Source organism: Glycine max, chromosome 12 (genome assembly GCF_000004515.6).
Source record: "Glycine max cultivar Williams 82 chromosome 12, Glycine_max_v4.0, whole genome shotgun sequence".
In the NCBI taxonomy this organism is placed as follows: Eukaryota; Viridiplantae; Streptophyta; class Magnoliopsida; order Fabales; family Fabaceae; genus Glycine; species Glycine max.
In genome coordinates, this window is record NC_038248.2 from 35,869,928 (window position 1) to 35,885,402 (window position 15,475).

General features: G+C 32.8%; 2 protein-coding genes across 5 annotated transcripts; one reads left to right on the forward strand and one right to left on the reverse strand.

Moving 5' to 3' along the window:
- The first annotated feature begins 2,843 nt into the window (after positions 1–2,843).
- Positions 2,844–7,864, forward strand: LOC100804176 (proteinaceous RNase P 2). The gene is made up of 6 exons (XM_003540187.5): positions 2,844–3,911; positions 4,204–4,305; positions 4,444–4,619; positions 5,244–5,364; positions 6,040–6,108; positions 7,340–7,864. Exons 1-6 carry the CDS (start codon positions 2,994–2,996, stop codon positions 7,544–7,546), a joined length of 1,593 nt encoding a protein of 530 aa, XP_003540235.1. The 5' UTR covers positions 2,844–2,993; the 3' UTR covers positions 7,547–7,864.
- A 463-nt stretch (positions 7,865–8,327) lies between these two features.
- LOC100805240 (fatty acyl-CoA reductase 3) lies at positions 8,328–13,142 on the reverse strand. Of its 4 annotated transcripts, none has more exons than XM_014765003.2 (10): positions 13,115–13,142; positions 12,653–12,756; positions 11,509–11,711; positions 11,268–11,368; positions 10,178–10,370; positions 9,828–9,989; positions 9,581–9,662; positions 9,226–9,492; positions 8,910–9,037; positions 8,328–8,832 (listed from the first exon to the last, which is right to left on the reverse strand). In XM_014765003.2, the coding sequence occupies exons 5-10, from the start codon at positions 10,276–10,278 to the stop codon at positions 8,661–8,663; spliced, it is 912 nt and encodes a 303-aa protein (XP_014620489.1). In that variant the 5' UTR covers positions 10,279–10,370; positions 11,268–11,368; positions 11,509–11,711; positions 12,653–12,756; positions 13,115–13,142; the 3' UTR covers positions 8,328–8,660. The 4 variants fall into 4 exon arrangements, with proteins under 4 accessions (XP_014620489.1, XP_003540237.2, XP_014620488.1 ...); XM_003540189.5 differs by lacking the exon at positions 13,115–13,142 and adding an exon at positions 12,858–13,108 and having other exon boundaries at positions 8,328–8,814; XM_014765002.3 differs by lacking the exon at positions 13,115–13,142 and adding an exon at positions 12,858–13,108.
- Between the last annotated feature and the right edge of the window lie 2,333 nt (positions 13,143–15,475).

Here is a 15,475-nt window from a genome sequence, read left to right on the forward strand (position 1 = left end):
AATACATAAAATTTAAGTTTGGGAGAAAAGGAGAACGGATGATGTGATAATAAGAATTAAGGACATAGAAGTGAGTGCTTTGGTCGGTCAAGGATTATACTACAAAAGGATGGAAATGATCTTTCGATCATTGTTTATAACTTGACCACAAAGTGCTTATAAATTTGAAAGAAAAGGTTTTATAGCGTTGCGTTCAAACTTTTATATATATATTCAAATACTGGATATATACAAATTATATTTGTACTCTTAAATTATTTTCCATCACACTTCCACATCCTTTTTCTTCACATTTTCTATCAAATGTGTTCATCAGTTTACATTGACTCAATGAATCCGACAACAAAAATCAAACCAATTAAATTATTTCGGTTAATTGACTTCTTTCACTGCAAATCCAACTAATCATAATTGGTTTGTGTTCTTGAGTTAATTTTTCAACCTAAACCTACCTAGTGACTCGATCGGTTAATTATTTTTAAATTTTAAATAATGCATTTTAGACTTTATCACTTAATTTTTCTTGTTTCTTTTGTTTTTTCCCTTCTAGCTTCATTCATTTTGATCTTCTTATGATCTTAATCAGTATAAATTACCAAATATTTTAATTTGATCATATTTTTTTTATTATGCTTTGTAAATAAATTAATGAGATATATGAAGTGATAATGACATAAAATTATTACTAAATAAAATAAATATTTAATTATTAAAGAACAAATTTCTTATATAGGATTAATATATAATACAAGTCTATAAAAATAGTGCATTATTAAAAATTTGAAAATATAATATTTTTTTATTGCAAGTGAAGGACTCGAACAAAACCAGCTTTATCTTAACCATAATGGTGCTGTTCAGATTGGTAAAAAAAAAATAATTAAAATCATAATAAAACCAACCCATTAAGTATGAGGCCAAGGCTAGGGTGGACAAGAAAATGTAGTCGTTAAGTTAATCAATTTTAATAGGTTATACCATGCATCTTCCCACAACTCTCTCTTCATGCCCAAACAACTATTCACCGCCGCGGACAACCGTTCGCCGCCGACTACCGTTCACCGTTGCCGAAGGCAATTTTGGCAGCGGCGTTTTAGTTATGTTTTGCACCATCCCCATAATATATTTTCGATCTTCACAATACTGCACATGAAAAACATCATTGGCGTTAAGATTATGGTAATATTTCGGGAAAAAATACGTACCAAGTTATTTGGCTTCAAAGTGCAAATCTGATTTCTACTAGAAAATATAAGTAAAATTAAATACAACTTTTACTAAAGAAATTTCATTGAACATACAGTAGCAGAAAACACCATTAGATATGAACCAAGACAACCAAATGAATCACATCCCTCTCAAGAATCCTATCGAATAGTTTATGAGGGTCCTTGATTTGATGACATTTATGGGCATCCATATGCACCAAGGAAGACATTACAATATATGGAATCAAAAGCAAACTCGATTAAAATCAGCTATGGAAGCAAATGGCACACGAATCTCATAAACACAAATTTGTCTCGTCGAAACCAAACTCGCGAACCCAGCACCAATCGCCGTGATCACTAGAGACTGACGTTGGTGACAGGGCCAATAAGGATGCAGCGTTTGGAGCATATCTAGACCCGACCACTGTCGTCGTTCGCCGTGGTCGCAATCGACGATGATTCTAGCGAAGGGAGAAGAAAAGAGGATGAAGAACGGGAGAGAGAGTCACCATGGAGATGGAGTCGCGATGGCGGTAGAGCCACGACGGAGACTCAAACGCAGCGGAACCGGGACGGAGACTGGCTGGAGATTTGGATAGGAGATACTGTACATATCTGGGAGGAATAAAATATATGCCACAGAGGGTGCACTGTAAAGATGTGAAGGATAGATTAATCTGGTTAAAAATCTTGGTACATCACCATCATCTTATTTAAATATGATGATTTATAATTGAATGATATTATTTTATAATATTAGAGTATGATTCATTTTGTCAATTTATAAACAAATAATAAGGGAGATATATTTATAGCTTGTTTAGTTTCATGTTTTGAATGAGATTTTCTATGTTTTTAATGTGATCTTCCAACATTAATAATTATAATTTTTATATTCTAAATGTGATTCATTTATTTTTAATGTGATTCAAAACATGCCATTTAGAAATTGAAATGTATTAGGTCGAGTTAAGTTTGTTAAAAATATATTATTTGAATTTGACTGATTTACCTATTAAAAGTTTGGTTTAACTTGATCTACAAGTATATCTAAAGAGTGTTTGTTTATCAATGAATTTAAAGAACTTGATAATCTAAACTTGATTCGTTTGGATAATGGGTAGATACTTCCCAAACCTAAACCAAATCAATTATATATTTATTATTATTTTTATTAATTTTTTATACCTAAACTTAGTTATTATTGTGTCTTTTGTATCTTTTCATTGTGTTTTGATTTGTCCTTAGAGTGTCTAACATAACCAATCATCAATTATTTTTTTAATTTAATCAATTAACCATGTGTTATTATTGCTAATTTATACTATTATTTAGTTGGTGTAAATCAATTTTACATGCAAATATATTGTTTACATTCTTTTATCACAACATTATTTATTGATTTTGGGATAAAATTGTTACTTTTAATTGTTTGATCGGTATCCCATAACTTGAATCCAACAAACCCAATTAACATTAGATTGATTTGATTCGAGTTAGGCAAAAAAATTTCTTAAATTTAAACCAGTTAAAATCAATTAGTTTAAATTTTATTTTTTCCCATGTTCAAACTAAACAGATCGGTGAATACACTAGTTGCCACAACTAACAAGTACATTGTCAGTCTCACTCCATATCCATGTTTGGGCAGAAGAGCAAGCCCATGGTTTTTGGGCCCCAATCACGAGTAACTGCCACAGAAAAGAAAAAACCGCCATCTAGGGTTTAAACTAACTAAACCCTGCAAATCCTCACAGCAAAACTTCCGAATCTGACCCTTCGATGGAGCACTCGAAGAAGAAGAAGAAGAAGAAAGGCAGCCAAAACCCTGAGGCCAAGTTCCAATTCGAGCTCAACACATGTTCCAAGGCGAAGGACCTCCGTGGCGCCATATCCCTCTATGACGACGCCGTTTCGAACAACACCCGCCTCAACCAGCATCACTTCAACGCCCTCCTCTACCTCTGCTCCAACTCCGTCGCCGACCCCTCCCTCAAACCCACCGCCCTCGATTACGGCTTCCGCGCCTTCTGCCACATGTCCGCCCTCGCCGTCCTCCCCAACGAGGCCACCGTCACCGCCGTAGCGCGCCTCGCCGCGGCGAAAGGCGACGCCGATTACGCCTTCGACTTGGTGAAGAGCATGGGCAAGAACTACAACAACGCTTTGCCGAGGCTGCGAACCTACGATCCTGCTCTGTTCTGTTTCTGTGAAATGCTTGACGCGGATAAGGCCTACGAGGTGGAGGAGCATATGAGTGGGGTTGGAGTGAGCCTGGAGGAGGCGGAAGTCGCGGCGCTTTTGAAGGTGAGTGCGCGGTGTGGTAGAGCGGATAAGGTGTATGAGTATTTGCATAAGCTTAGAAGCTCTGTGAGGTGTGTTAGTGAGTCCTCTGCGGTGGTTATTGAGGAGTGGTTTCGTGGCAGCAAGTCCTCTGAGGTTGGCGAGGTGGAATTCGAGGCCGGGCAAGTTAAAGAGGGAGTTTTGAGGAACGGGGGAGGGTGGCATGGTCAGGGATGGGTTGGGAAAGGGGATTGGGTTGTGAGCAGAACGAGTGTTGGTGCTGATGGACATTGTTGTTGTTGCGGGGAGCAATTGGTTTGTGTTGATATTGATGACGCGGAGAGGGAGAAGTTTGCAGGGTCTGTTGCTGCCTTGGCCTTTGAACGAGAGGTCAAGGCCAATTTTAGTGAATTTCAGGTGTGGTTGATCTCTCCATTCACAGCAATGTGACACAATTTTAAATGACATGAATGATGATATGTTATTATTTGAGTTTAATTTTTATGCATTGTCTGAGTGTCTATCAATCAGAAATCATAGTATGCATGAATTTTAAGATAGTTATTGTTGAAATCAACAAACTTATTGGATGAATGTGTACAAAACCTTTTACACCATCAAATATCAATGCATATACTATTTACTCTTATTATTGTTATTAGTCTAGGTATAATAGCTTGGTTTTGATGCTTTTCTTTGATCCTTATAGGCCTGGCTTGAAAAGCATGCCTCTTATGAAGCTATAGTGGATGGAGCAAATATTGGGCTCTACCAACAAAATTTTGCAGATGGCGGATTTAGCATTTCTCAGGTTGTATGCCTAAGTTATAGAGTCTCTTTACCTTAACTGTCTGAACAACTTATGTAAACTTTTGCTCTTTTATGGTAATTAAGCTTTATTGCTTATGCAGCTAATTGTGTTTGTATTGTTGATTTTCTAATAGTGCAGCTTGATGATGTTGTGAAAGAACTGTACAATCGGAGTGGGAAGAAATGGCCGCTTGTTGTGCTGCACAACAAGCGTCTAAGAGGGCTGATGGAAAATCCTTCTAGCAGAAGACTGGTGGAGGAGTGGATGAATAATGGTGCACTGTATACAACTCCAAATGGATCCAATGATGATTGGTAAATTTCCAAATAAATGTCTTAGGCTTTGCATTTGTTTTTCACTTTTAATCTTAGGACCATAGCATTGTTTCTTGAACTGTTTGACTGTTTCTTTACTGTACATGCCTAAATGATATTTTATTATTTGGTTTTAAAACAATTAGTTTCTCTTGAGCCCTTAATTTTTGTTTATTTATTTCTTTATTTACTATTATTATTAATTGGGATTAAATTATTATTTGGTATTCAGTTGTGAGTGTATGCATTTGTTTTCATGTTGGTCAAAGACTCTAAATTAAAGCATGCAGTTTCAGAACTTCAGTTTATCAAGTCATCTATGCAATATATAGCATCTTGCATGAGATTTGATTCACATTTGATGTGCCATATATGATGCTTTTCTGCATCAGACAGATGAAGCTATTGGTGGGATTAAAGTGAACTCAGACTTGAATAACTGAGAAGGACTAAACGAAAGCTAAGTTTTTTTTAAAGTACTAAAATGTAACTGGTCGTATCATTTAAGGTTCAAATAGTTGATAGTTAATTTAGTCAAAATTCCTTCTGGTGTTCTTCATGAATGTGTTATAATCTTTTCTCTGTTTGGCACTGATGTACTTGTATTAATCTTCTGGGTTTCAGGTATTGGCTCTTTGCTGCAGTAAAACTTAGGTGCTTGCTTGTGACAAATGATGAAATGCGAGATCACATATTTGAACTGATAGGAAGCAACTTTTTTAACCAGTGGAAAGAAAGACATCAGGCAATTTTTATTTTTTTTATTTTTCTGGATTTTCTTACTCTATCATTATGAGTGACTTGTTGTTTGTTCACAATTTAAAATGGGTCCTGTATGGGAACTCTTTTCCCTATAAATTTAAGTTTTCAAATTTTATTACATCTCTGCGACCTGTTTGGGCACTTTTACTCTTCTACATTTTTCTGAAATTGTTTACTCTAATGTCAGTTCAGGAGAGTTTTTATTCCGTTCTTATGATTTTGTGCTCATTAAATTTTGTTGTACTCTTGTTGCTTTTTTCCTGTGGGATTAGGATTTTTTAGAGGGGCAGGGAGTGAATTTTTGAGAGAAAAAAAGTTTGATCTGTTTCAAGCCGTTTGAGAAACAGGGATATTTTTTATTACCTTTAGTACATCTCCAATGTTTGACATAGCAGTAATTGTTTCCCATTGGAGCCTTCAATGTTCAACTGTGTATAGTCCGAAATCTGATCTGTAGGCTGTTTAAGATTTATCTAGCATGCCCTTGCTTTTGTGACAAATTTTTATTTTTTATTTTTTTTATATACAGTCCGAAATCTGATCTGTAGGCTGTTTAACTGTGTATAGTCCGAAATCTGATCTGTAGGGTGTTTAAGATTTATCTAGCATGCCCTTGCTTTTGTGACACATTTTTATTTTTTATTTTTTTTATGTACAGGTTCACTACACTTTTGTGAAAGGAAACCTAAAACTTCAGATGCCACCATCATATTCATTGGTCATCCAGGTAATGCATGTAGTGCCATTCTACTGTTCCTGCTGAGAATGTGTTAGAAACTTAGTATTCTTTTCTGTGTGACAGCTTAGTATTTTGATCTTTTGGTATTTGAGGGGAGATGATTGGAAGTTAGGACTTAGGAACCCAATATTGAAGACTGAGAGTAAACGGATTCTATTGTATTTAGTCGGTGTAAGTTTCAAAATATAAATAGATCATAGAAGAAGGGATGAAAAACAGAAATGCGAAAGAGGCTACTATACTTTTCCCAAGCAAAGCTCCTACAGATAATACACCTATGCCAGTATGCCCTCAGCTTTACAGCTTGAAGAGAGTAATCATTCCCACCTCTCCTCTTAACTAACCACCCCTAACTAATCAATTTCATTCTTCTATGCCTTCAGGATGTTACAAAGTAACTAACACCCACTAGGCCCTGCCACCTCAACCATTTTCATAGGCATTCCAGCATATATCTTCCTACTATTTGGCCGGAGACACAATTGGTCTACCATCTTCCCTCTAGACTCTAGGTTCATTTCTCGTATTTTGGTTATTAGCAGGAGATTTGTATTGTCATTTGATAAAGTGAGGCCTGAGTATATTCTTAATTTTTTTTACCTCTAATGTACATATAAGTTGTGAAAGAGACTTTAGTCTGTCTTTCAGGCATCAGGGTGAGATGTTTTTGTGATGACAGTTTTATGTGTTTCCTAAAATTGGTGACGAAACAGAGAGAAGTTATTCTCAATTACTACGGCATGGCTTAACCATAGATACCTCAAATGCCTTTTCTTCAACCCAAACAACCAATGTGTGTGGACATGTGATGCCCTTTCAAACCCATAGGAATCTCAAGATGCTTGAGCACGAGTTGTTATCGCCTTTTTTATGAATTGCTAATTTTACCTCTTTTTTTTTTTTGCTCAGCGCTAATTTTACCTCTTAATTAGTTTCATATTACAAAAATAATTTAGAAATTGGTAAAGGTATATATTTAGAAATTCAAGTTGGATATCTAAAGATTGCTAAGTGCAACCAGACCAGATGTAAAAGAGCATTAGCATTATACATGCCAAAGCATCTAAAACTGCCTTTGCAAACATAAAAATCCTAAATACTTTAGCATCTAAAATGTTTTGTATTCTATGCCTCTATCAAATTCAGAACTACTTTGTTTCTTTACTACTGTTTCTAAATTCTGTTATTGTATAAAATGTGATTTTTTTTTTTGTTTCAGGAATCGGAAAAAGGTTATTGGCATGTACCCCTAGCACCAGGCACTAGCTGTGAGTCTACGAGATGTTGGCTCTGCATTACCCGGCCATGTGGTCATGATGTTGTTGCTACTGTTTCTAATGGTGTTAGTAGCTTGGATTCCCAAGTCGATGAAAACAATGCCACTTCTGTCACTGGTAAAAGAAAAGAGAGGTCTCCTCCTTCATGATAAATTTTTCCATGGGCTTGCCCTTTGTTTGGCTTGTCCTTTGATTGCTTTGGGGTTACTGGTGGCAAGATAAACGGCAGCAACCTTGCGGTTATTAAGCTTCTACAAATGATTGTAAGCTAATTAAAAGGGTACATTTTTAACCACTCCCAACAGACCCACAGTAAGTTATACTGTTTAATCTCATTGTTGTAATTATGTCAGAGGTTGTGTGGGGGGTTTCAGTCATGGTTCCAAAGCGGGTAGTGGTTATAGTGGCCGATACTTAACCTTCCGATGGACTCTATCCAATGAATGAATAATCTTCAACTAGTCCAATTATAAAGTTTGTTATTTTGTTCAAGAACTAAACGTTCAACAACTAAACTTATTTTTTTAAATGAAATTAGTAAAATTGTACGATGTTAAACAACTTTGTTAATTAGCGTGAATTAGTTTTCTTTTGCATATGTTTGAGTCCATATAGTATATTTAAAATTATTTCAAGAAGTAGCAAAATCATGGATAAGGACTATTTCAGGCAAATAGTTTTGTTAAACGTTTATTTGACAATTTTTTATGATGAGAGTTTACATTATAAATTTAATCAAGAAAATTGTTTTAACAAATTAAAGAGCTTATTATGATAAAGTTGATTAAGGAGTTTATTTACGTAATAAAGAACTTCCGATTATTAAAGAACTTGAGTCAAAGGTTAATCATAAATAAGTATTTTTTAATAGAAACTGTAATATTTTTTTCTTTCTTTCTATTTTTGAATTTTAATGGCTTAATCAGTGCCTGTTGCCAAAGGAAATTGTTATAGATTGTTATTGATATTGAAAACAAAAAGGAAACAGATAAACTAGCGAATTTAACGCCCCTGGGTGTGTCTCCTTAACTCCGTATATATAATCCAATCATGGACAAGGAACTAAAGAAAAAAGTATAGTGTCATTTTTGAACCCAGGACGAAATATTCGCTCCATATATCAAACACTTACAGCTATAAGGTTAAATTCAATAATTTGTAATAGATCAACATATAAACTCGCCAGCACCAATTTGAATACAACAAATTCAAGCTTCATATGATAAACTCTAAAAGGGCTTCTGCAAAGTATGTAATTAGGCATCACTTGAAGGCATACTTGATGATCCCAGGAAAATGAATATTGATGAAATAGTCCTCCCAATCAATCATTTTTGTGTCAAAGTAAAACAATTCGGTCTCTACCCCACCTTGTCTTGCCGATGATAATAACTTTTCTGTATTCGTATTATCAAATCTGTGTGCAAAACAAGCACTATCATGAGATAGTGAATATTGCCGTTAAACAAGTTCTTCAATATCTTATTTATTGGCTGCTAATAATTAACTTACACCCCATTGAAGAACAAGTAAGGCTTGTAAAGTTCAACCAATCGCAAGACAGTACGGATCTTCCGATTGAAGTCAAGATACATTTTCTGAAAATACTGGCATGAAGCTGCATTGACAAGCTCTAGTCCCTATTAAATGCAAACAATATATTAATTAAGCACATATTGTTGCCTTAAAAAATGTTATAATAAGCTCAAGTAAAGTTCACATCCACATGATATTGTTACTTGTGACTTCTGAATGATTGCATGAAAATTAAAGCTAAGAAACTATGTGACTTAATTATAGAAATTAAGGATTTGAATTTTGAAGTAACCTTTAAGGGAAGCAGGTAACGAATGTACATATATTTGCGGAAGCTATCCATGTTTCTCAATATGGTAAATTTGCCAACCTTGACGGGCTTTCCATCCCTGTTTATCCAAGGTTTTTCTGTGAAATATCTTACACTATAGTCTCGAAGATTAAGGTACATAACTGGATTTACAACAGAGGAACCCACATGATATATGATATCACTAGGTTGATTTGCATGAGCCACCATGGCCACTAGCATTGCATTCACCACCATGTCAGCCGGTATCTATATCAAACTCAGCATTAATATATACATATCCACTTATTTTTCTTAGCACCAATAAAAGAAGAAAAGGGTTTATTTAGTGACTTACCACGTCAAAAACTGCCTCAAGATTCGCAAGGAAGCATACTAGTTTTCCTTTACCATAAGCAACAACTATGCTGTCTATGGTTCTGTAAGAAAATCTCGATCAGATGAGAAAATTTTGGTTGTGTTTCCATTTCTAAATGCCACTTAACTAATTTCTAGGAAGTCGAGCCAAGGGAACATAAGATGGTGTGGATAATTGAAACTACATATATGCGTGGACACAATAAGAGATGTGATCGATGATTTACCTTAAACCTTCAATCCAACCAGGGAAAGGTTCTTTGTAAGTGCTAGTAACCATTGTGGGACGTACAATTACAACGTTCATGTTTCCCTTTGTAGTTCCTACAAGCATTTCTCCCATTGCCTTTGTGAAGACGTACGTGTTTGGCCATCCATACATGGTTGCTCTAATATTCAGTTTTTCGTAATTTTTAAAAGGGAAAATGTTGCAAGAAACCAAATAATTTTTGCAAAACACATAAAATTGTAAATTTCTCAACATTATTAATTAGTTGATGCTGCTTTGTGAAAAAATGAATAAGTGGCCAGGGAAGTTAATTGGCTATTGGGAAGTAGTACAATAATTAGAACAAACCTTTGAGTACCCAAGTCCTTCATGGCCAATTCAATATCATGTTCTATGGCTCCTTCCTCTCTAAGCTGATTCAATTTGTCCTCCACCTTTTTCTTTTCCATATCAATGTCTGGTCCGGGCACTCCATTTAGTGACACACCAAAGTGATGTGGAGCCTCTAGTATGAGTCCTTCTCTTTCTCCACATACATAAGCTGCAACATATATAGCAATAAAGAAATTCTCGGAAATTTTACTCAAGAAATTCCATGGACATAATGGCTTATATAGTCTCACGACAAATTCAAGCTAGAGTTTATGATAAATTTAGCATAGTTCTCACTCTATCGTAATTAAACACTAGTTATGTCAACAAGGTGGACACAATATTGATGCTACAATCTTCATATTGTATATTTTATAAGCATTATCTCGCAAAGAGTACGTACATGAAACACGTGATCCTAATATAATTACTTGTTGCAATAACCTTGAGGCAAAATTGGCATCTACAATGACATAAATAAATTTATGAAAAATCTAATATATATATATATATATATATATATATATATATATATTGACGGATCAAGAAATTTTTATGTAGTGAGAACAATATTGATATAAATAAATTTGTGGGGACAAACTTATGTTACAAATTAAATTTTTATTTTACATTTCATATTATGGGGATAATTTATAATTACATATGTATATTATATTAAGAAATTTTTAAAATTTTGTGGGGAAATTGCCCCATTGTTATATAAGTGGATTCAAATACATTTGAATACTGAATATATATTTTTTGATAATTAAGATAATCAGAACCTTTGGCTCAAATGGTAGGATCTCGATATATCCTAAAAAAAACTGTGGTTCAAGTCGGTTATGAGATTATACACATTTAAAGTTTTTTCTCCTATCCAAAGATGAATTTTACATAAATTGAACCCAAATCATCTCCACAATTACAGAGACTGTATTGCCATCTGATCAGCCCCATCTATTGGGTCTGTATTTTATTTTGATGAGAGAATCATTTGGAAGATTGAATGTGAGATTTGAATCAGTTATAATTTTAATTATCATGGGCATGCATATATACTAACCTGTTGATACGTGGATTAGCACTTTTAGTTTGACACATTTTTTGGCGAAGCTCAACACGTGCAGAACTCCTAATGTATTTATACTCAATGCAATATCATATCTGCATTTATCAGACATAAGAGAAAAAATAAAAAAAATGTCATTTTAACTATTGAGAAATAAAATACTATTTGTAAATTATGTGAACATAGAGACACACAATATATATGGTTTTAAAATTATATCACCTTGAATATATACCTTTCATCAAAGTTAGTTGTTGCAGCTAAATTAACTATAACATCTGTTTGATTGAAAATCTCTTCCCCTAGAATTGGGTCCTCCAAATTCAAGTCCTCTTGAGAAATGTCCCCAGGCACTACGGCCAACTTTTCTGACACAAAGGAATTGAATCTTGTACCCAGTTTTTCCTTCAGCAATCTAAATAAGTCCTTCCCTATGATCTACAGAGGAAAATAAATATAATAGCGTGATCAAATATCAGATATACTGATTTAAAACATCATTAAAAATGCTGTAAAAATATATTAGGTGTGTGATAGGGGAACTTTTGAGATGATATTAATATCACTTTAGTGATGATATATAGTTATTATTTTTCTTTATCTCTGTTCCTATCATATATCACCTGCTTACATTTAATATTAGTTATAATATAGTTTAATGTATATCATCACACCTCTCTAACTAGGTGTTAACTAATAGCATTTAATTTGATTATCTATTATACCTATCAAATCTCTGTTGTCCATTCAAATTTTTTCTTTAACACTCAAAAATCATATATCAGTTAAAATAACAAAATTACTCGTAAATTTGTGTAGACTAGGTCATTTGTTGGTGAAAATACATTATTTATAGGAAAATAGGAGACACTTTTTTTTTCTTCATCTCATTTTCATCCTATTATTTTTTTTTTTACTTTCTCGTTTTCAATTACATTACATTTTTTCCCTTCATTTTCATTTTTATTTCTCTTTTCTTTCCACCAATTCATTTTAAAATGGGGTGGATGTTTATCATTACCCTGGCCTTATTTATATGTGTGGCAATTGTGAGTTGAAACTAGTTGGCGAATCTTTAATCTCACATTAAATATATGAAAAATAATCACTGGACACCAAATATATTAACATAATTAAACTCTTAGAAAGAAAAAGAGAAATAAGAAAAAGAAAATTAATAATTATTAATACAATGATTGATACACAGAAGTGCGAAGTGTATATCAGTCATCATTCTAAATACATTAGAGATTTTGTGCCTGCGGTTAGTTACCTTACGAATAGCCAAATTCGGTAAAGATAGGTTTTGATATATGATGTATTCTAAATTTTTGATGACTGAAAAAAATATTAATAGTTGTAAATCTTTGTACATTCACCTCAGTATGTAAACGTTGAGTAGCAGATTCAGTATCTCTGGCTCTCAAAAGAAGGTAAAGTTTCTTCACATTTGGTTGAACTCTCAATATTTTTTCCACAAAAACTGCAAAAACACACAAGGAAATGCATGGTAACAAGATATATAGCTTAGTATCATGCAAGCACAATAAGCAAGCTTAGATAGATAGAAAGAAAGGGATAGACTTTTTGCGAGGAAGCCAGTGGCACCAGTGACTAAAATGGTCTTATCTTGAAGGAAGTGCATTATGCTTCCCAATTCCATTGGAGATAAAATTATGAGAGGGCGAAGGATTTCTAAGTGAACTTTAACAAAACAATACGACACAATACTTTTGATTAAATGTAATATGCCCATATGGTGATACCCTGTAGTATCTATTTGTAGACATATATTAATTTAGTTACCATATAAAGGAAATATCAAATGGCAATGCAATTACCTATTATGGCACACCCATTAATTGTTCCTAACTCTGAAATGTGAATCACGCTTTATGCTCGATCTGTCCACCTCCGATACCTCACGTGTCAACTAAATTATGTTGCTAAAAAATCGGTGATTGTGACAAGGTTTTCAACATATCTCAACAGTATGTTGAACCTAAAGATAGCTACCATATTATGTCTGCAAATGCAAATATAAATGCTTAATCAATATTGTTGCGTATTTTCTGCAACACTGAAGCTTAGCGGTTGGGGATTTCAAGGGGCATGCGGGTAATAAACAAAAAGAAAGAAATGACAGTGATAGATACCGCGATACAATCAATCTAATTTACTCTTCTAGAAAAAATCAACTTAATTTACTTTGTTTTTTTAGATTCCGTGGCTATCACTACTAAAAAAAATAAGTTTTTAAAATTAGTTATTAAAATTTTTTAATATCAATTATAAATTGATATTGAAATTATCGATCTTAAAATTCACTAAATAATATTGATTAACAAAATCAATGCTGTAAGTGCATCACAACATCAATCTTAAGAAGAAAAATTGATATTGTGATTTGATGTTGTTTTTTCATCACAATATCAGTTGTAAGAAAAACTGATGTTGTTTTCTGCACCACAACATCATATTTTCTAAAAATTAATATTGTTATTTGCACCACAACATTGATTTAAAAAAAATTGATGTTGTTTTTTGCACCACAATATTGGTTTTTATAAAAATTAATGTTGTTTTTGTAATTTTTTTTAATATTCTATCTATTTTTTTAATATTATCAAAACCTGCAAATTGAAAAATAGAACCAGTCCAAACTGTTTTCAGGTAATACAATTTTTATACTATTATTGGAATAATTATTATCAATTAAAAGAAATAGTTAAAGTAATGAAAATAATAACATCAATACATAGAATCATCTATAACTTAAGCTAATTAAATATAACTTTACAATTGTAAAATTCCTTAAACACTTAATATTTCATTTTTAACTCTAAGAAAACATCTTGCCCTCTGAATGCGAATTGTCTTTATTCACTCTAGTTCCAATGCTCTTATCTCAGCAAAATAGTGCATGATATAATAAAACATAAGTTAACCATTATAAATAATAACAATTATAACAAATGAAATTAGGTTTGAAGTAAACAATTATCATTTCTCAATTATCTTTGAAACCTTTTAGGACTATCATTGACATCCAACGCAGTACGTAATAGCCGCACTTAGTGCTTCCTCTTTGCTTATTGCACTAAATTTAATAAGATATTCATATATTCAAAGTTAACCCAAAATTAGTGTACACAATAATAAAATGTAATTTTTAAGACACTAAACATTGTTTAAATGATTTATTTTAACTGGAATTCATTTAGCAGTAGTCTTGGATTTACTTTCTTGACTATTGTTGAATTCCTTCAAAGCATTGGTTAAGAGAAACATGCATGCATATTGTACAATTAAAATATTGATGTCAAATACTAATGATAAAATATATGTCTTACAAATTATAACTGACTTGTTAATAATTTCTTTCAAATAGTTGTCAGGCTTATTGTGCAAGGAAATTTGACGAAATTTCGACAGTATTTCACATTGATCTTCAAGTACACGAAATGAAAGCGGTGACATGAATTCCACCACAATCAAGTATGCACCCAGAGAATAAAGTGAAATGCACTATACCAAAATTTCATCAAATTTAAGAAAATAAAGTTAACCTGTACATATAAACCTACTGTAAAAAAAAGACTTTTCCCAAACTGTTCAAACAAATAATTCAAGATTCAATATAACGATTAATCTAAATTGTCTAGAAGAATCATTATATTGAATCTCAAATAGAAAACTAAGATTCACTCATAATAAACATAACTTGTACATAAAACAATAGTCATTAATCAAATAAAATAAGTTATAAAAGCATTTGAAACAAAAAAGAGTTTCAAAAAAGTATGAAAGACATTGTACCTGTAAAGATGGTTACTAACAATCTCAAACAATGAATGTTGTGATAACAATACAAACATGAAAATGAAAATTGCCTACAAATTACAATGAACATTAAACATGCTATATTCAAACCCTCAAAAAACTTGTGTCAACATGATATAATTTTACTCTTTTTATCAATCAAAAGGTAGAAGTATAAGTAGTATATGGCTATGATATTCATTATATATATAATATAAGGTCATCACAAAATTTTCAAGAAAAAAAATAAGCATTTTCAAAGAGAAAAAAACTAGGTAAATATTTTTTAAAAACTATTAAACCATAAAGAGTCAAAATATCAAGGGTTTTTACATATTAAATGTATGCTTAACTTTTAACCAAAGAAAAACACAAGTGGT